Genomic DNA, 19,375 nt, shown 5'->3' with positions numbered 1-19,375 from the left:
CCTCCATCTTCTCTTCTCCAGGCTAAACATGCCCAGTTCTTTCAGTCTCTCTTCGTAGGGCTTTGTTTCCAGACCCCTGATCATCCTGGTTGCCCTCCTCTGAACACGCTCCAGCTTGTCTGCATCCTTCTTGAATTGTGGCGCCCTGAACTGGACACAATACTCTAGATGAGGCCTAACCAGGGCCGAATAGAGAGGAACCAGGACCTCACGTGATTTGGAAGCTATACTTCTATTAATGCAGCCCAAAATAGCATTGGCCTTTCTTGCAGCCATACTGTTGCTCTCCAGGGGAACACATTGAAACGGCGCCCAGGGTGCAGTGATATGTGTGTGTTTGGCTTGTGTTGCTGGGGGGCCTTATTTGAGTGTTACACTGATTGGTATAAAAGGTCTCACCTGATACTGTTGCCAGGCTTGAATGTTACTTTGTATTATGACACACAGAGTAAAAAGCTGCCTTTTGTGTCCTGTGTCTTCTGTGTCTGGAGTGTTCTGCTTATGCTCAGGACCACCAAACACCAAACACCTGATCCATTGCTAACATGAGACTTTAGCACGGCTAGAAGAAGCTCTGAAAAAACAGCAAGACTGCTTAAAATCCCCTACAAAGGAGAGAGTCAAGGGGGGGGGATCACAGAAGCTCATCCAGGGTAAGAACCAGAGATTAGCCAAGGGGGCCGTTCAGGATGCAGGTCTAACCTGGTTCTGCATCTGGCCCATGGAGTTCCTCTGGGGTGGGGTTGGGGGGCTTAGCATCCAAGACCTGCCCAATGGAGGAATCACCCTTGTTATCTCTGATCTGGAAGTGGGAATAACCCCAGGGATCTGGGCCAGTGGCAGGGAACTCGGCTGGTGCTGCGGGCAGTGGCCAATTCCCCCGGTGTGGGCTGAGGGGCTGTGTGCAGCAGTTGCCACCCCTATGGGGGCAACACACGCTGCATGATGCAGCCAGCTGAGCCCCTTTCTCCTTGCGGGGAGAGGCACAGGGTGCCATGCCCCTTTGCCTCTCCCCGCAGAATGGGCAGGATGGGGCAATGATGCCAGTGAGCGGAATGGGCAGGATGGGGTAATGATGCCAGTGAGCTCAGCCACACCCATAGAGAGGACCTGGGAGGGGGCAATTCAGACCCCTCCCCCTCAATATAGTTCTGAAATCCACAAAGTATCAGCATGATTAATGAACAGAGTCAAGGAAGCTTCCTTGAAAGTGTGTAAATCAAAACAAGTTGCTCAAAGTACAAACTCTGAATACAAACTCTGGCAAAACAAATGCAGGTTGATGGTGAGGCAAGCAAAAAAGAAAAGAAAAAAGAATTCAAGGGGCCTCTTGTTGAAACCGGTAAGATGAGCAGTGGCCATTTGAATGCACAGGGAGCTGCCCAGCCCGCCCTTGTCTTCTGCTCTGGCCCGGCTGGGAGATGAGGGCCCCTGAGGTGATCATGCGACAGCAGCAGGGGGCCTTTGACCCTGGCCGGCTGGCTGCAAACAAACCCGCTTAGCCGTGTGCCATGTTGGCTCTGGTTCTCAGTGCACATGCCAGAGCAGGCGCTGCCTTTGAACAACCTGTCCCAGCCCCCCCTGCATGCACCCAGGGGGCGTGTGGCGCCATGCCTGCCTTTGACTGAGGGAATGCCCCTCCCGCCAGCCTCCATGGAACTAATCCAGACAGCCAGGGAAACCGTGAAAGCCACCACAAGCCAAAGCTGTAAACATCAGCACCCAAAGAATCACCCAGAGAGCTTTGGCTATTGAAACGCAATACATACATAAATCCTGGCTTATCTCCGTCCCTCAAGTGTGCACGCTGCTGCTGCTGCTGCTGCTGCTGCTGACGTCCCTGTGCTGTCTTTGCCCAACCTCAGCTCCACGCCTCCCAGAGTTTATGATTTTATTCCCAGGGGTGTCATCTGGGCCCTGAACCCCCTTGGCATTCAGGTGTGTGTGTGTGTGTGTGTGTGTGTGTGTGTGACATTCTCATTTCAGGAAAACCATCTCCATTTCCATGCCTGCCCAGAGATACCTGGGTGAAGGTGCAGAGGACAGGGCTCTTTGGGCCTCACTCCCACACAGGTGGGCCTCACACTGGAGCCCCTGCGGCCCTGAGAGTGGTGCATCTGCGCAGCCGTGACTGGAATGCCTGCTTCCTCAGGCTGAGCCAGGAGGGACGCAAGCATCCCGCCCGGCCCCCTGGGAGCTGGTGGGGCAGAGTCTGGGGCCCCTCTGGAGATAAGCGGGGGTGAGGGAGGTCTGCCCACTGGTGGGACACAGAGTGCCAATATCAAATGCAGCTGGCCAGATTAATCATTACAGCACAGACCTGATAAGGCTGCAAAGACAGCTGTGACCACCTGGAGCTCAGAGCCGCTTCTGAGGCACGAGCCACCATGCCGGGCACCAAGAAATACCCTCATGTCATTGACACCCCAGATCCAGGCAAATGGGAGGTAAGAAGGGAAGCAGGAGCTGGGGAGGGAATCGTGGGTGCTAGCTTCAGACAGATGATGAAAGGCTGAAGCCATTGTATCCAAGGCCAGGTGCGAAGGGGTGGCTTTGACAAAGGGGATATGTGTGGAATGGGGGCTCCCAGCTGTGCTGCTTTTGTGAAAGGAAGCCAGGCTTGATTGGCAGGTGTGTGTGTGCATTCCGGACAGCCTTTATGATCTGGAAGGAAGTTTCCTTTCTTTCTGTGGCATGACTGAGGGAATGAAGGGGGGAGGAGGGGGGGGAAGCATACACTCCGGGAATGACACCTAGTCCATAGGTCTCTCTAAGGGGTGGGCAGGCATTGGTCAGTCACCGAGCGCCTGCCTGGCATGCAGGAGGCCCTCTCCCCACTAGCTGAGTGGAGAGGAGGCCCTCTCCCCACTAGCTGAGTGGAGAGGAGGCCCTCTCCCCACTAGCCTCTCCTGCTAGCTGAGAATCAGAGATATGCCTCCTGCCTCGCTGGAGAGTTGCTGCCTGTCAAGAGAGAGAAATCTGGGCTAGACGGATGGGCCGGTTGTCTCTTTTGGCTGGACACGGCAGCATGTACAGGGCAGTATTCCATCCCCAGGGGTCAGCCTGATCCCCGTCTCTCCATGTCTTCCTGAGACTTTTGCTTGGAAATGCGTTGCTTTTCTCGTTTCATTTTACACCAGTTTACTATTATTTTTTATGGTTGCATTGTACAATATTGATGTACCTGACTATATTTGTATGCCACTCCGATACAGTGGACCGATAGCACAGGAAACGGAATAAAGATAGAAAGTGAATTGATTCATTGGATCATTACTATGATGCCCAGGTGCTTGGATGCACAACATCAGTGGGCCGTCTGTGTCCTCTACTGGTGCATAACTGCACACAGGCTGGGTGAGGAGCATCTGCCAGATCCTGGAGAATAAGAGACACTCCCAAGGGGAGGCAGCCCCCCCTCCCTTAGGCTGGCCAATAGTTACAGTGGGGACGGAGCTCTTCTCCCATTGTTCAAAACATCAAACAATCCCAGAAGAAATGCTGCTGTTGCCGCTGCTGCTTTGCTACAGGTTCTGGACAATGCTACCACAGCAGCATTGAGCATAGGAGCACACAACTTTAGTCAAAGCCTGTGCTAATTGGGAGCTGGTGTGTGTCTCAACATGCCTGGCTGCTTTGCTGGAGGGAATTGCGTTATCCAAAACCCCAGAAACAGGGCAGCAAAAATGGTCCGAGAAGTGCAAGCCATAGGGCAGAGGGGCCGTTTGGAGCTCCTGAAGGCCTTGTTGGAGACTACACAGCCCCATCCTGCAGTGACCGGCCAGAGAGTGGCCCTTGTGGGCCAGCTGGCATCTCCCTCTAGCCCAGGCCTTGCACGACCAGGCTCCCTTGTTGCCTTTGTCTCCCAGTTGGCAGGGTATGAGGCAGCGTTGCCCATCACAGAGAAGTCAAATCCCCTCACCAGGGCGCTGGACAGGGCAGACCCAATACAGATTGTGCAGCTCCTGAGGGACTGTGATGCTGAGATCTTCCAGGAAGAGGATGAGGCCGTGGTCAACTACAAGGTGACTTTGCTTCCCATTTGCCTGAGGGGTGGTCTGGATTTGGCCCACAGCCTGGATCCAAGGCTCTAGAGTCTAGACTGAGCAGCCTCTTCTTGGGACCATACCCTGAGCAATTGGTGGAGGAGCCAGGATCCTTCCACCAGGGACCAGTGAATAGTTGCCCACAAATCAGGATCTAGTCTGGATTGAATCCCAGAAGACACTCTTCCATCTTGCTTGGCACGTTGTGGTGAAGATGCCTTTGTGTTGTGTGTGGCTGTACTAGCATGGTGGGGGCGGCCCTCCCCTTGGAAGGTGTTGACCTGCCCCCCAGACCACCCTGGATCAAAAAGGTCTATGGACCAGTAAGGTCTCTTCTTGGTCTATGGGGAATGGAGGCCCCGTCAACGGAGGATCTTTGCCCATCTTGTGCCCTAGGCACCTTTGGGCACAGGCTGGGACAGATGTCCAGTGACTGAGCCTCTCCCCAGCCTGACTCCACAACTAGGCTGACAACTGTTACCCAGAGGACCTTTTCTTCTATTGCCCCCAGACTGTGGAACGGCCTGACGGAGGAGATTTGTCAGCTTAAAGCTCTCTCTGAGTTTAAGACAGCCGTAAAGACTAGTCTCTTCCAGCACGCCTACCCAGATGAATTTTAAACCTAAGAATTTTAAGATGCTGTGGTTGTTATTTTAATATTGTATTGGTTTTATATGCTCTTTTAACCAGTTTTATGTATTATATTGTATTTAACGTTGTTCCCTGCCTCAATCCAGAGGAAGAGGTGGGTGAGAAATAAATTATTATTATTATTATTATTATTATTATTATTATTATTATTATTCCCTCCCTTAGAGGGTCTATAGTGAGTCGATGCTGAAGACCATGATGGAGATCATTGGGAAGGTTCAGGAGGTGCTAAAGGTATGGTAGCTGTTGTTGGCAGGGATGGGAGGGGTGCATGTGAAGATGGCTGTGTTGGGCCCCGCAGGGCTCTTGGGGTGGCCCGAATTGAACATGGCCCCTTCCTTTCCCAGGAAGCAGAAGTGCTGCTGCAGCAATGCTCCCATGAGCTCAGCCCACTGGTTAAGTGGCAGACCCAAAGGCTCTACCTTTAAAGGCGGCCTAGGGATCCGTTTAAATACGTCAAGGCGTGAATAAAACTTGCCCATTCCTGCACGAGCCCATTGCTCTGGAAAGGGCCGCCTCACAGATGGTCAACCCCGAGACAAAGTCGGTGCCCTTGAGCAGCCAGGGATACCCGTGGTGGGGCCGTGGCTCAGCCAGGGGCCCCTGTAGCATGGGAGGAGGGGGCCAGGGGCCGCATACCAGGGCTGGCGTCCCTCTCCCCCTTGTGCACAGGCAGGCACAGAGCCTTCCTCCCTTCCAGTCATACGTGCCTTGTCCCTCCTTTCTCTCTCACAGACACCCCTTCATGGGGAGGGCTAGTGCACCGGGAAGGTCAGCTCCCTTCCCCCACTGTCCTCCCCTTCACAATTGTGTCCCCCCCCCCGCTGAATCTCTGAGTGGTGGGCCTGTGCTGGTGGGACTCAGGGCCCCGTGTGGAGTCACCCTGCTGGCCTTCCAGGGCCACATGCAGCTATGGGCTATGGGTTGCCCACATGTGGCTTACAAAATGCAACATGTGGGAAGTGGCGCCGACCACGTGGACTCCCCCCCCTCGCTCCTACAGCTGGAGAGCTGTGAAAATGGCACTTTGATGGGGCCGCCAGAGGAGGCACCATGAGAAATAGGCCAGGGGCCAGAGGAGCATGGGTGCTGGGGCCCACGTTTCCTGGGGGTGGAGTGGGGTGAGCGGGGCTCTCTCAACTGAAACCCCACTGGAGAGGCTGGCTGCTTGCACTCAGCAAGGAGGGAAATGCACTCAGCACATGCTCAAGAGCTGTTGTGCTCCAGGAGTGAACCTGTGGGTAATTGGGGGGAGGGCTCTGGCCTGCTGGCTGAGGCCACAGGCTGAATCCTGCTGCTGCTGCTGCTGCTGCTGCTGCGGTCCAGCTTTATGTCCCTTCCTTCCTTCCTTCCTTCCTTCCTCCCTCCCTTCCTTCCTCCCTCCCTCCCTTCCTTCCTTCCTTCCTCCCTTCCTTCCTCAGGAGCCAGACAACACACTCATTGTGCTGAGTGGTGGTGGAGCCTCTGGCCGCATGGCCTTCCTCATGGCTGTGAGTCCTACCTCCTCCTCCTCCTCCTCCTCCTCCTGTCTGTGAGTCAAGGTTGTCCTGGTGAAGGTCAGCTCTAGGGGCTCAGGTGCCATCAGAAACTGCACTGGGGGGGAGGAGGGGCTGCCCCATGGATGGAGGTCCATTTGTGGGGCTACCCTCTTGCAAGGGGACACTGCAGAGGCCATAGCTAGCCCTGGTTCAGGGGGTGGTGGTGTAGAGAGGGGCTCCTACCCAGGATGCTGCAGTGCTGGCCTGGACTCCTAATTGTCTCCTTCTCAATGGTCTCTTTTCACTGGTGGAGGGGGGGCTGCATGGAGGGGGGGCAGTCATAGTCCAGGCCTCTTACTGTCTCCTGTGTCTCTCCAGGTGTCCTTCAACAAACTTCTGAGGGGCCTGGGGCAACAGCCACAATATACATACCTCATTGCGGGGGGAGACAGGTATGGGCATATCGTGGGAGCAGCTGCCCAAATGGTATGGGCATATCGTGGGAGCAGCTGCCGGGGGTGGGTGGGGGCAGCTGGGCTATTAGTCTGGTGCATAGAGTACCTGGCATCCCACCCTCCCTGGGGCCTGTCGATGTAGGGATGCTATGGGGGTGTGTGTGGAGGCAGAAGGGTTTTGTGTGTGTGTGTGTAGGGGGGCTGATTGGGACTCGGAGCTGTGGGGGTTCTTATAGAATCATAGAACAGCAGAGTTGGAAGGGGCCTACAAGGCCATCGAGTCCAACCCCCTGCTCAATGCAGGAATCCACCCTAAAGCATCCCTGACAAAGGGTTGTCCAGCTGCCTCTTGAAGGCCTCTAGTGTGGGAGAGCCCATAACCTCCCTAGGTAACTGATTCCACCGTCGCACTGCTCTAACAGTTAGGAAGTTTTTCCTGATGTCCAGCCGGAATCTGGCTTCCTTTAACTTGAGCCCGTTATTCCGTGTCCTGCACTCTGGGAGGATCGAGAAGAGATCCTGGCCCTCCTCTGTGGGACAACCTTTTAAGTATTTGAAGAGTGCTATCATGTCTCCCCTCAATCTTCTCTTCTCCAGGCTAAACATGCCCAGTTCTTTCAGTCTCTCTTCATAGGGCTTTGTTTCTAGACCTCTGATCATCCTCGTTGCCCTCTTCTGAACACGCTCCAGCTTGTCTGCATCCTTCTTGAATTGTGGAGCCCAGAACTGGACGCAATACTCTAGATGAGGCCTAACCAGGGCCGAATAGAGAGGAACCAGTACCTCACATGATTTGGAAGCTATACTTCTATTAATGCAGCCCAAAATAGCATTGGCCTTTCTTGCAGCCATATCGCACTGTTGGCTCATATTCAGCTTGTGATCTACAACAATTCCAAGATCTTTCTCGTTTGTAGTATTGCTGAGCCAAGTTCCCCCATCTTGTAACTGTGCATTTGGTTTCTATTCCCTAAATGTAGAACTTGGCATTTATCCCTATTAAATTTCATTCTGTTGTTTTCAGCCCAGCACTCCAGCCTATCAAGATCACTCTGAAGTTTGTTTCTGTCTTCCAGGGTATTAGCTATCCCACCCAATTTGGTGTCATCTGCAAATCTGATCAGCGTTCCCTGCACCTCCTCGTCCAAATCATTAATAAAAATGTTGAAGAGCACTGGGCCCAGGACTGAGCCCTGCGGCACCCCACTCGTTGCCTCTCCCCAGTTTGAGAAGGTTCCATTGATAAGTACTCTTTGAGTCCGATTCTGTAGCCAACTGTGGATCCACCTAATAGTTGTTCCATCTAGCCCACTTTTAGCTAGTTTGTTAATCAGAATGTCATGTGGTACTTTGTCAAAAGCTTTGCTGAAGTCAAGATATATGACGTCCACAGCATTCCCACAGTCCACAAGGGAGGTTATCCTATCAAAAAATGAGATCAAATTAGTCTGACAGGATTTGTTCCTGACAAATCCATGTTGGCTTCTAGTAATCACTGCATTGATTTCAAGGTGTTTACAGATTGACTTCTTTATAATCTGCTCCAGAATTTTCCCAGGGATGGATGTCAGACTGACTGGTCTGTAGTTCCCAGGTTCCTCCTTTTTGCCCTTTTTGAAGATAGGGACAACGTTAACCCTCCTCCAGTCATCTGGCACCTCACCCGTCTTCCATGATTTTGCAAAGATAATAGACAAAGGTTCTGAGAGTTCTTCCGCTAGCTCCTTCATTACTCTAGGATGCAGTTCATCGGGCCCCGGAGATTTGAACTCATTCAAGGAAATTAGGTGTTCTTTGACCATTTGTTTATCAATCTCAAACTGCAATCCTGCCCCCTCAACTTCTGCTTCACTTTTTCCAGGGGGGTCATAGACCAGGTTTTGGGAGAAGACTGAGGCAAAGTAGGAATTGAGCACTTCAGCCTTTTCTTTGTCATCTGTTATCAATTTGCCATCCTCATTAAGCAGTTGAACCACCATTTCTTTCCTCTGTCTTTTACTACTCACGTATCTGAAGAAAGCCTTTTTATTGCTTTTTGTGTCCCTCGCTAATCTCAGCTCATTCACAGCTTTAGCCTTCCTGACGCCATTTCGGCACTTCTGCGCCACTTGTCTGTACTCTTCTTTTGTAGCCTGGCCTTCCTTCCACTTCCTATATGTATCCCTTTTTGTTTTCAGGTCATCTCTAAGCTTTTTGTGGAGCCACATTGGTTTCCTCTGTTGTCTGCTATCTTTTCTCCTTGTTGGAATTGTTTGTAACTGTGCCTTTAAAATTTCATCTTTTAAATACTCCCACCCATCCTGCACTCCTTTTCTCATTAGGCTCCCTTGCCACGGGACCTTACTTATTATAGTTCTGAGTTTATTAAAATCTGACTGGAAGGCCTCCTAAACATGAACCTGCTCCTTCTCACAGGTCTCTTGTGGCAAGCCAAGAAGGAGTCGAGGACAGCGCGCACCGAGGCGTCGAGGATATGAACAAGGTGTGTGTGTGTGGCGGGGGGCTTGGGCGCATGCAGCCTGGCCAGGAACTGTCCCTCCACTCCTCCCAAAAATCTGACATGCTGAGCCAATACTAGCTACGACCCCTCTACATGGAAAACAGCTACCTCTGCCTCAGTTTCCCCAGTAGTAGTATGAGCCCACAGCACTCTGGGAGTCACAGGATGGAGCAGGATGACTGCGTCTAGGCACCCAGGCCCATTAGGCCTCACAGCCAGAAGAGCCCTGCCACCATGGGCTCTGTGGAGATAGACAGAGGGCTGAAGGGAGACACAGCTACCTCTGGAAGATGCCCTGAGCTACGGCCCCAGCGTCCCTGGCAGAACCCCCCCCGCCCCGCCCGGCGCCCCTTTTCCCCGGGCCTGGGCCAGAGTAGCAGTGGAGCTGCACCCGCCCTGGACTGATGGCCACGGAAGGGGAGGGGGATTCCCTCACTTCAAGGAGGCATCCGCATGGCGCGGTGCCCTGGATGCCCTTAGGGAGGGAGGCAGGCAGCAGCACAACGCCTGCAGCAACCCCAGGGACGAATGACGCCCCCCTCCCTGACCCCCGTTCTCCCCAGGTCTGTGAAGGGAAGAAGAGGGTCGTCTTCTTTGGGATCTCCTGCGGCTTGTCTGTGAGTACGTCGTGTAGGGCTGGGGGAGAGCCCCAAGGGCCTGCCTTGTCTCCTTCCCGCCTTCTCTGCCCCACCCCCGTCTTCCACGCCAGGGCCCCCCGTGGGCTCGGCCCTGGCGGGGCGCGGCTTGGAACCAGCCGCCAACCCTGGCTTGGCGCGCGCGTGTACGTGCGCCTGGCCGAGGCCTCACGGGGCTTCCTCGCAACAGGCTCCGTACGTCGCCGGGCAGCTGGACTTCTGCATGAACAACCTGGACATCTACATCCCGGTGCTGGTGGGCTTCAACCCGGTCTCCATGGCCAGGTATTGGCCGGGGAGGACTAGGCAGCCTCTCCGGGTAGGGCTGAAAAGCCCTTCCCGGAAAGCCGGTGCCGCGGGGGGTGCGGTGACCCTGCGGCCGCTCGTGGGGGGGGGGCGATCCGGGGCCCGACGGCACCGCTTCCTTGGCCCGGACTCGGAGGGGTCCACGTCCGCTCCATCGGCCCCCTTCAGCCAGCCGGCCCGAGGCCGGTGCTGCTGGCGCCGGAGCGGCCCTCGCCTGGTGGAGCCCTCCCCTGCCCCCCTCCCCGCTCCGCCCAAAGGCAGAGGCGCTTCCCCGTCCCGTGGAAGAGCATCTCCAGGCCCAAGACATCGAGGGCGCGGCCTGCTCTCGGCCTGCCTTGAACAGGTGTTGGATTGCGGCCGGGTCAGGTCCGGGATGCCTCCGTCCCTCGGGGCTCTGTGGAGCACCGGGAAAGGGACCCCGGCCCGCGGCCTCTAGCTAGCCCCCTCCCTCCCGGCCTGCCTCCCGCTCCGTGTGTCTCCCCGCAGGGCCGAGGCGATTGAGGGCTTCCACGGCACCTTCCGGCAAGTGGCCGAGCGGATGGAGAAGCTGCAGCTGAGGCAACGGGCGTTCGTCCTCAACCCTGCTGTGGGGGCAAGTGGGGCGGGGGAGGGAGGCCCGGGGTGGGGCGGTGGGTCGGAGCCGGATCGCCTGCCCTGAGCTTCCGTCAGCGCCGCCTTTCTGCCTAAAGCAGCGCTTTGGATGAGATTGAAAGGTGTAGAGCGGGAGCCCTGGCGGGGATTTTTGGGGAAGGACTTCGGGTGGGGGAGAGGCGAACAGCCCTTGAAATCATACCCCCCAGGCTGAGCGACGAGCCCTCTACGGCTCAGCCAGCTCCCTCCCCCCACCCCGAAGAGAGATTCCACGGACCTGAGCAGGCATCCCTCCCCCCAACCCCCGCCCGTCCCTTCCAGCCTGGACCTCCCAGCTGCAGGCTGTGCCCACTGGCTTTGGCTCCAGAGAGGGTGAAGCAAAGAAGAGCCCTGATGCTGGATCGGTCGGAGGGTCCATCCAGTCCAGCGCTCTCGTCTCACAGTGGCCAACCAGCCATCGGTCAGGGACCCACAAAGTAGGACACGGTGCAACAGCACCCGCCCACCCATGTTCCCCAGCAGCCACTGGTGCACACACTGCCTCGGATACCGGAGGCATCATACAGCCATCAGGACTAATAGCCATTGATAGGTGGCCATGATGCAATGCAGTCCTGTTACAATGCATTTACTATGAATTCTAACCCCAGCCCATGGCATTTTAAAATTGTCTTCTTAAAATTATCTCTGAAACTTGATGACCTATAAATGGCAGGGGAGGGGGAGACTGAACATGGCAGGTGGGGGGGTCCCCCCTGGGAGGGTCGTTAGATTGCCTAAACTTAAAAAGTGTTATTTACCTCAAAATGTGTTTATTTCATTTCATTGATGAGGCTCTGGAGAAGTGTTGGGTGAGTGAAGTGGCCACACAGTGTGGCAAGATCCGAGGTCCTCCAGGGAAAGGGCCTTTTCAGTGGTGGCCCCTCAGCTGTGGTATCCGCTTCCCAGCAAGGTCCGCCTGGCACCAACATTGTCATCTTTTGGTGGCAGGTTAAGCGTCAGGGAAATTAACTGAAGCTGAGATGAAACAGCGTCCAGGCAGGCAGGTCCGATACAAAAGCTTTATTCAGTGTAGGAGAAAGCCAGTTCACAGCCGAGTGGGAGCGAGCCGCCTGCCAGCTATGCTCCCTTTGTCCCTCCTCTACCAGGTCTCCCCTCAGCCTCCTTTTTTCTGAGCTAAACAATCCCCACTGTTGTAACCTTCCCTCCTAGGGGAGATGCTCCAGCCCCTTCATAATTTTAGTTGCCCTTTTCTGCCCTTTCCCCAGCTTCTTTTTGAGAAAGGTATCTTAGAAATTATTATAATAAATACCATCCAATAACCAGAGTTCTCAGGCAAGTTACAAAACAGAGGTTAAAACCATAAAAAATAAAAAATAAAGAGTAAATGAGGTTTAAGGACAAAATGAGATTAAAACAGCCATGGCATAAAACCAGCAACAGAGTGCAAGGATAGAAAAAGCACTAACATGATTTTAAGACAAAATGACTAAAAAGCCTTCCACACATGCCCCCCCCCTGAAAAGGCCCCCACCTTAGTAGCCACCCGCCTACCCCACCCCTTTCAGAGAAGGGCCTCTGAAGATGATCATCCGGTTTGGGTAGAGTAGATGTCTGTGACGGCGGCGGCGGAATTCATAATAGTTGACCTGTCATAGACAAAACCCTCAGCTGGTACAAGTGGTGCGTGTGTGTGCGTGTGTTGCATGGTGCATGCGTGTGCTCTCTCTCTCGCTCTCCACATAGATCAGGTGGCCTCTTGTGACAAAGATGCATGAGCACCGGCAAGCAGGGCCTCAGTTTTCCTTGCCCATGGTGCTCCAGAGCATGAGGTTCTGGGGAGCGGTGGGTGCCATGGGAGTTTTCATGGGCTGCTGGCGTCGGGTGCTGGGCAGCCCGACAGGCTCAGTCAGTGGGCCTCTGATCTGGCATACGTGGCCACCGCTGGCAGGTCCTCCTGGGCCTGGATTGCACCTGCAGCCCCCAGGAGGCGGGCAGGGTGTGGGTCTGGGCCCACGGTGCTGCTTTCTCATGTGCTCTACCCTTCTTAGCCTGAAGGGATCGCCGGCTCTTCGCGCATGAAGTGTGGCAGTGCCACAAAGATCCTTCTGGAGACTTTGCTGCTGACGGCCCATAAGATGGTTTCCAAGGACAGCGAGGTCTCAGAGAAGTGAGTCGTGCGCACAGTGGGAGCCGTGCAGAGGAATACATCCCCCTGGGGCTCGTGGCTTCCTTTCCCTGGCCTTGAAGCCTGCTCAGCTGAGTTCCCCCTGCCTCCCCCTTGCCAGGTGCCTTCTGGAAATCCTGCGCACCTATGAACGTGCCCACAAAGTCACCTACAGCCAGAGCAAAAAGATTGCTGCCCTCGTGAAGCAAGCAGGTACCAGGTGAGCCGCAGTGGGTGAGGCCCAGGGGACGGTTCTGTCAGGTAAGGGAAGCCTGGAATTGCCCCTCAGCAAACGGAACCCTTGGGAACTTCAGTTCATGTGGTCCTTGGCCCATCAGAAACCCACCTTCTCTCTCTCTCTCTCTCACATGCACACAGCCTACAGAAGAAGGCTTCCGTGTACCTAGTCGGCTGGCACACCTTGGGCATCATTGCCATCATGGATGGGGCAGAGTGCATCCCTTCCTTTGGGGCAGGTGAGCTCTACTGGGCAAGGAAGAAGGCTGGGCAATGGGCAAAGAAAGACCGTGCCCTGGAAGGGGAACTTCATTCAATGGACCCGGTCAGTGGGGTGAGGGGAGTCTGCTGTAGAAACAAGAGTCCAAAGGGATCTTGATAGGCTGGAGCGCTGGGCTGAAAACAACAGAATGGAATTTAATAGGGATAAATGCCAAGTTCTACATCTAGGAAATAGAAATCAAATGCACAGTTACAAGATGGGGGATACTTGGCTCAGCAATACGACAAGCGAGAAGGATCTTGGAATGGTTCTAGATCACAAGCTGACTATCAGCCAACAGTGTGATGTGGCTGCAAAAAAGCCAATGCTATTTTGGGCTGCATTAATAGCAGTAGAGCTTCCAAATCGTGTGAGGTACTGCTTCCCCTCTATTCGGCCCTAGTTAGGCCTCATCTTGAGTATTGCTCTATGTACATTGATGGTGCTATATAAATAAAATAATAATAATAATAATAATAATAATAATAATAATAATAATAATAATAATATTGCGTCCAGTTCTGAGCTCCACAATTCAAGAAGGATGTAGACAAGCTGGAGCGTGTTCAGAGGAGGGCAACCAGGATGATCAGGGGTCTGGAAACAAAGCCCTATGAAGAGAGACTGAAAGACCTGGGCATGTTTAGCCTGGAGAAGAGAAGATTGAGGGGAGACATGAGAGCACTCTTCAAATACTTGAAAGGTTGTCACACAGAGGAGGGCCAGGATCTCTTCTCGATCCTCCCAGAGTGCAGGACACAGAATAATGGGCTCAAGTTACAGGAAGACAGATTCCAGCTGGATATCAGGAAAAACTTCCTGACTGTTAGAGCAGTATGACAATGGAACCAGTTACCTAGGGAGGTGGTGGGCTCCCCCACACTAGAGGCCTTCAAGAGGCAGCTGGACAACCATCTGTCAGGGATGCCTTAAGGTGGATTCCTGCATTGTGCAGGGGGGTTGGACTCAATGGCCCCTCCCAACTCTACTGTTCTATGATTCTATGGTGAGATCTTCTATTGACAAGAACCCCCCTCCCGCCATGGTGTGTGAGAGGGGAAGCAGCCCTCGCTCTGTGGAGACCAATCCCTCATGCCCCTCTTTGTGGTCATTTTGTGGCACAGACATCAATGACGTCAGGGGCTTCCTCATTGGAGACCACAGTGAGATGTTTAACAGAGAGGCTGACCTGATAGCACAGGTGAGTGATGGGCAATGAAGGCTGCTTGGGTGGCTCTTGTGCTGCTCCCCCTCCCACCGGCCTTTTCTGTAATGGAACCCAAGCTTCCCCCACTCCCAGAGTGGGAGAAGAGCCCAAACCTCCTGGGCTGCTTCTTCCTGTCTTTGCCTGTCAGGGCCCCAAGTTCGCTTTCTCAGAAGAAGATTTTGTGAAAACCATCCTCCCGACCCTGACTGAGCTGGACACGGTCCTCTTCCTTTTCACAGTGGATGGTGAGGGGCATGTGGGAGGGAGGGGGGAGGAAGGGGGTGTTCCTGGAGCCCACCAAGCACTGAAGAGCAGCTGAGGGAGGGCTTCTTGGGCCCACTGCTCGGGGGGGGGGCACCTCGCCTCCTCAGCATGGAACTGGAGGGGCCATGGCTCTGGGAGAAGCATGCTGCTTGCACGGCGGAGGCTGCTCCAAGCTCCAAGGATTGTAGATGGGAGCAGGAAAGCCCACTGACCCCCTCTCCCCCCCATCTCTGCCTGAGACCTTGGGGAGTTGTTGTCGACCATCTTGGGCTGCCTGGAGTTACGGCCTGACCCAGCACAAGGCAGCGCTACATACGAATCTAACACGCTCTGCGGCGGTCCTGCTGCTCCTTCCTTCATGAGTGGGATGGAAACAGTCAGTGGGGCAATGAACAGCCAGCCGCCTCTAACAGCCCTGGCCCTGTCTCTTGACTGCAGACAACCTTGATGAGGTGGAGAAGCTGGTGGTTCAGGTGAAGGAGAGGACCGCTAATGTGCAGGCTCTTTCGCATGCCACGGTTGGGCAGTATCTGCCGGTAGGTGCCATTTACCACCCCTGCGACCCACCCAATCAATCCACCTCTGCTAGATTGTATTAGCCAAGGTGGGCAAGGGTCAAGCTCACATGTGGTGGGACGGACTGATTCAAGCGTCTCGTCCACATTATCAGGCTGCATCAATTGGAACTGATCCCAGAATACATGACCAGATGGGGCACAGAGTACTATTGCTGTGCAAATCAGGGCCTCAGATTTGGATAATTGAATCTTGATGGCCATTTCATGATGGATCCGCCATTTTAATTCCCAGTCCTAGGCCTCCGTAAAGAAGGAACAGCCTACAACACCCAGCATCCACTGGCTGGGAGGGCTGAGGGGAAGTGGGCACTCCTGGCCTCCCTGCTGCCGTCGCAGCAGTCGCCCGCTCTCCAGTGTGACCCCTCACTCACGGCCATCCTCGCCCACTCCCTGACTTGATCCAGGGTCAGGATCTGGCGGGGTCCTCATGTGTTCCACAGGCTCCCCGCAGCCACCTGCTTCGGCTCTCGGTGGGACCAGGACCCCTAGCAGAATGCCTTTCAAAGCTGCCCATGCTGGTAGCCATCATTACATCTTATGGTAGTAAATTTGTTATTAAACTATGTGCTATGTGAAGAAGAAGTAATTCCTTTTATCATCCCTGAATCTCCCACCATTCAGCTTAGTGCAGTGACCAGAACTGTACACAGGACTCCAAGTATGGCTACACTGTAGATTGGCATATAGGCATTATGCTATTGGCAGTTTTATTTTCAGTTCCTTGCTAATCTGCAACACAGATTTTGCCTTGTTCACATCAGCTGCATTGTGTTGGGGAGGGGGGATATTTTCATCTCTCTGTCCACCCCAATCCCAAAATCTCTTTCCTGATCAGCCATTGCTAACTCCGCCCTCATCATCTTATATGGGAAGTTGGGATTATTTGCCACAAAGTGCATCACCTACACTGCTTAATCTGGACTGTATCCTGGTCTCTTTTGGGCAATATCTACCGGCCAAACTGCACTGAACTTTCCCGTAAAATCTGGTTGGCTCCTCCTTCTCTACAGTTAGATCCTCATATGAGAAGGGCAAACACTTGCAGAATTTTATGGCTTTAGAACTTGGCTGAATAACCTGACAGGTAATTGAATGCTGCTGCCACTCTGGTGGATGTATAACATGCTGCTTGGTGCGTCAGAGGCCAGCGCTAACCTCTCCCACCCCACCCATCTTTATCACGAATGTGGTCACGGAGCCCTTTGGAAATAGCTCCTGCTTCAGCTGCCTTTGCTGCTGCTGCTGCTGCTTGGAAGATTATTGTGTTCGGTCAGAAATATAGAATCAGAATCATAGAATAGTAGAGCTGGAAGGGGCCTATAAGGCCATTGAGTCCAACCCCTCACCCCCGCTCAGTGCAGAAATCCACCCTAAAGCTTCTATAAATGTTAAAGAAAAAAGGGGGCAATAGTGCAGGGACTCCCCTCTCCCCACAGCAAAAATGGCCGATCATTTTAAAAATGCTCCCCCCCATCCCAACCTTGGGACTTCTGCCCTTGTGTAGTGAACCCCGCCCGCCCCTTTTAAAAGAAAGAAAGACAGAGAGAGAAGACTGCAGCTGGCCTTCTCCTTACACTTGGCAGATGACCATGCTGCCGTTCCATGCTGGGGGGGGCACCATAGTGCCACGGAAGGAGCCGTTCCTCCTCCTCCCACCCTACGTCAAGCGCAGGGGGCTCCCTCCCTCCCGTGAAGCCCTCCCCCTGCCAGCAGCTTCCCAGATGCCCATTTTAGCGCCTGGCGCTCTCTTTCCTCTGCCCTCCCCACAGGCCTCCCTCAAGAAGCTCTTCCCTGCCAGCATCAGCATCATGTGGCCCATCCTGTTCCTGGAATACGAAGGCAATTTCATCCAGGTGGGCACAGCAAGCCAGCTCTGGGGGCAGCGGCAGAGGGATTGGCAGGCCCCCCTCCCCCTGACAAGGCCATGGAGAGGGCTTCCATGCCCCCCTGGGGGCTCACCTCCTGGCCTGGCTGCTGTTTTGACTTGCTGGCACCCTGCCAGAATCCCAGTGGCCCGTTCTCCCGGACCCCAGCTGATCCTGACCCATTGCCCTTTGTAGAGGTTCCAAAGGGAGCTCAGCACCAAGTGGATCCTGAACACAGTCAGCAGCGGGGCCCATGTGCTGAAAGGCAAGATCCTGAGGAACCACATGGTGGATGTGAGAGTGAGCAACACCAAGCTCTTCTGGAGGGCGGTCACGATCCTGCAGGTACTGACCCCGGCTGAGCAGGGAGAGGCCTGGGCCCTGGAGGGTGCCCCAGGAGACACAGAGGAGCTGATGGGTGCTGGGCTCCCAGGGGGGTAGCAAGAGCACCCAAAGGGCTGAATCGGGCCCACCACTGCCAGACTGCTGTGTCCAGCCAGGGGCATAAGGAGGGCGATGCAGTGCCTCCGAACGTGCAGCAGGGGGTGGGGTGGGGTGGGGTGGGGAGGGGAGGGGAGGGGAGGGGAGGCACCCCTCTCTCCATTCTGGTCCAATTCCTAACACTCTGGGGGCTGTACAAGCCTGGCTGGCTCTGGGGAGCTCACACCCTCTTGAGATTTGCCTGCACCTCTACTTGCCTCCTCCGAGAAGCTTGGGGAGGCAATGGTGGTGATTCCCTTTGGTCCTCACAACAACCCTGTGAGGCAGGCTCCGCCTTGGGAGACTGGGACTGGCCCAAGCGCACTCCAGGAGTGCTAGGGCACAGGTATGGCTTCTCCACTTCACCAGCTGGCTGCGCGGCCTACTGGATGAGGGAGGGGCCAACCCCTGGCCCGGCTCCGGGGCAGGGAAGCGCCCGTGCCACTCCTGACAGGCCCCTGCCGTTCCGTCCCACCCCACTGCAGAGATTCACTGGGCACCCACAGGCCAAGTGCCTGGACGCGCTGCTGCAGGCCATCCACCACCCAGCGCCTCTCTCGGAGGAGCTCCGCTCCGCTCCGGTCTCCAAGCACATTGCTGTCGCCACAGACAAGCACCAGGTACATGCCCTGCCCCCGCCGCGGCCCCGCTCCCTGGGTGCTTCCAGACGAGGCTTCTCTTGTGTTAGCCTGGCCCGGCCCGGCCGCATTCACGGCATTGGTCAGAGGCCTCAGACCTTCCCGGCTTCCATGCCCACAGCTCCCCACCACTTCCCCCATCTCTTTTCTTACCGCGGAAAATCTGCCAATTAAGAAAAGACAGAAGTGCCACGCAGGAGCCTCATCACTGTGAGCCCTGGGCCCCCCAGCCCGCCCCCAACATCCGGAGGCACCCCCTGCCCTGTCATGAAGGCCCCGCTGAGCACCACTACGCCTGCCAGGCTGTGCGGTGGCGGTACGTCTGGAAAGTCCTCGCCAGGCCCTCGACCGAGGTGCTGGCCGGTGCCCCCCCGGCGCCTGGCTGGCTCTGGGCATTCCCAACTGCCCCTGTGGCCACAGAAACACTCTGCCCTGCCCTGCTCAGGCAGGGGCGCCTTCGGCCATGCAGGTCTGCCCAGCAGCAGCCGCAGCCAGGCCTCTCCTCTTGTCTCGCCCAGGTGGTGCCCAGCGCTCTGCTCTGCCTGCTGCGTGGCTGTTCTGTGCCAGAGGCCCGTGCCCGCCTCGACGCTGCACCCTCCCTGCATGCCGCCCTCGACGCCGCTCTCTCCGCCCCGGGACGCAAGCGGGGGGCAGACAAGTTGGAGCCCGACGAGCGGCGCTCATAGCAGTGCTCCTTGGCCCATGGGAGCTGGTGGCAGATGCTCAGGCCGCGAGGGGTGCAGAGGAGCCAAAGAGGGAGCGGAGAGGGGCTCCGGGGCTCCTCCTATGGGCCAGAGGCCCCTGACTGCCTAAGGGCAGGCCACCAGGCCACCCCAGGGTGCTCCCTCTGCCCCGAAGAAAGGGGGGCTCTTCCCTGGTGAAGTGGGTGCGTTGGTCATTCCCACCACGTCCTCACTGCATGAACCCCGCCAGCGATATGACTTTCCTGGAGCAGAGCCCAGTGGGGGAGCAAGGGAGCCTCCATTTTTGGAATAAAGCCTGTGCCCTGACTGTG

The 19,375-nt window shown here is 55.4% G+C and overlaps 1 protein-coding gene across 4 annotated transcripts; it reads left to right on the top strand.

The window, feature by feature from the left end:
- The first annotated feature begins 2,319 nt into the window (after positions 1-2,319).
- On the top strand, positions 2,320-19,375 carry GCKR (glucokinase regulator). 4 transcript variants are annotated; one of them, XM_063123646.1, is made up of 19 exons: positions 2,320-2,447; positions 3,870-4,025; positions 4,863-4,931; positions 6,119-6,187; positions 6,554-6,627; positions 9,046-9,112; positions 9,694-9,747; positions 9,956-10,050; positions 10,558-10,663; positions 12,714-12,832; positions 12,951-13,049; positions 13,208-13,305; positions 14,453-14,529; positions 14,684-14,780; positions 15,238-15,335; positions 17,147-17,230; positions 17,438-17,587; positions 18,208-18,342; positions 18,879-19,375. In XM_063123646.1, the coding sequence occupies exons 1-19, from the start codon at positions 2,388-2,390 to the stop codon at positions 19,044-19,046; spliced, it is 1,875 nt and encodes a 624-aa protein (XP_062979716.1). In that variant the 5' UTR covers positions 2,320-2,387; the 3' UTR covers positions 19,047-19,375. The 4 variants fall into 4 exon arrangements, with proteins under 4 accessions (XP_062979716.1, XP_062979717.1, XP_062979720.1 ...); XM_063123647.1 differs by lacking the exon at positions 18,879-19,375 and adding an exon at positions 18,482-18,589; XM_063123650.1 differs by lacking the exon at positions 3,870-4,025.

The sequence above is a fragment of the Elgaria multicarinata genome, chromosome 4 (assembly GCF_023053635.1).
Source record: "Elgaria multicarinata webbii isolate HBS135686 ecotype San Diego chromosome 4, rElgMul1.1.pri, whole genome shotgun sequence".
NCBI classification, from domain to species: Eukaryota; Metazoa; Chordata; class Lepidosauria; order Squamata; family Anguidae; genus Elgaria; species Elgaria multicarinata.
This window is presented reverse-complemented; position numbering and strand designations above follow the sequence as displayed.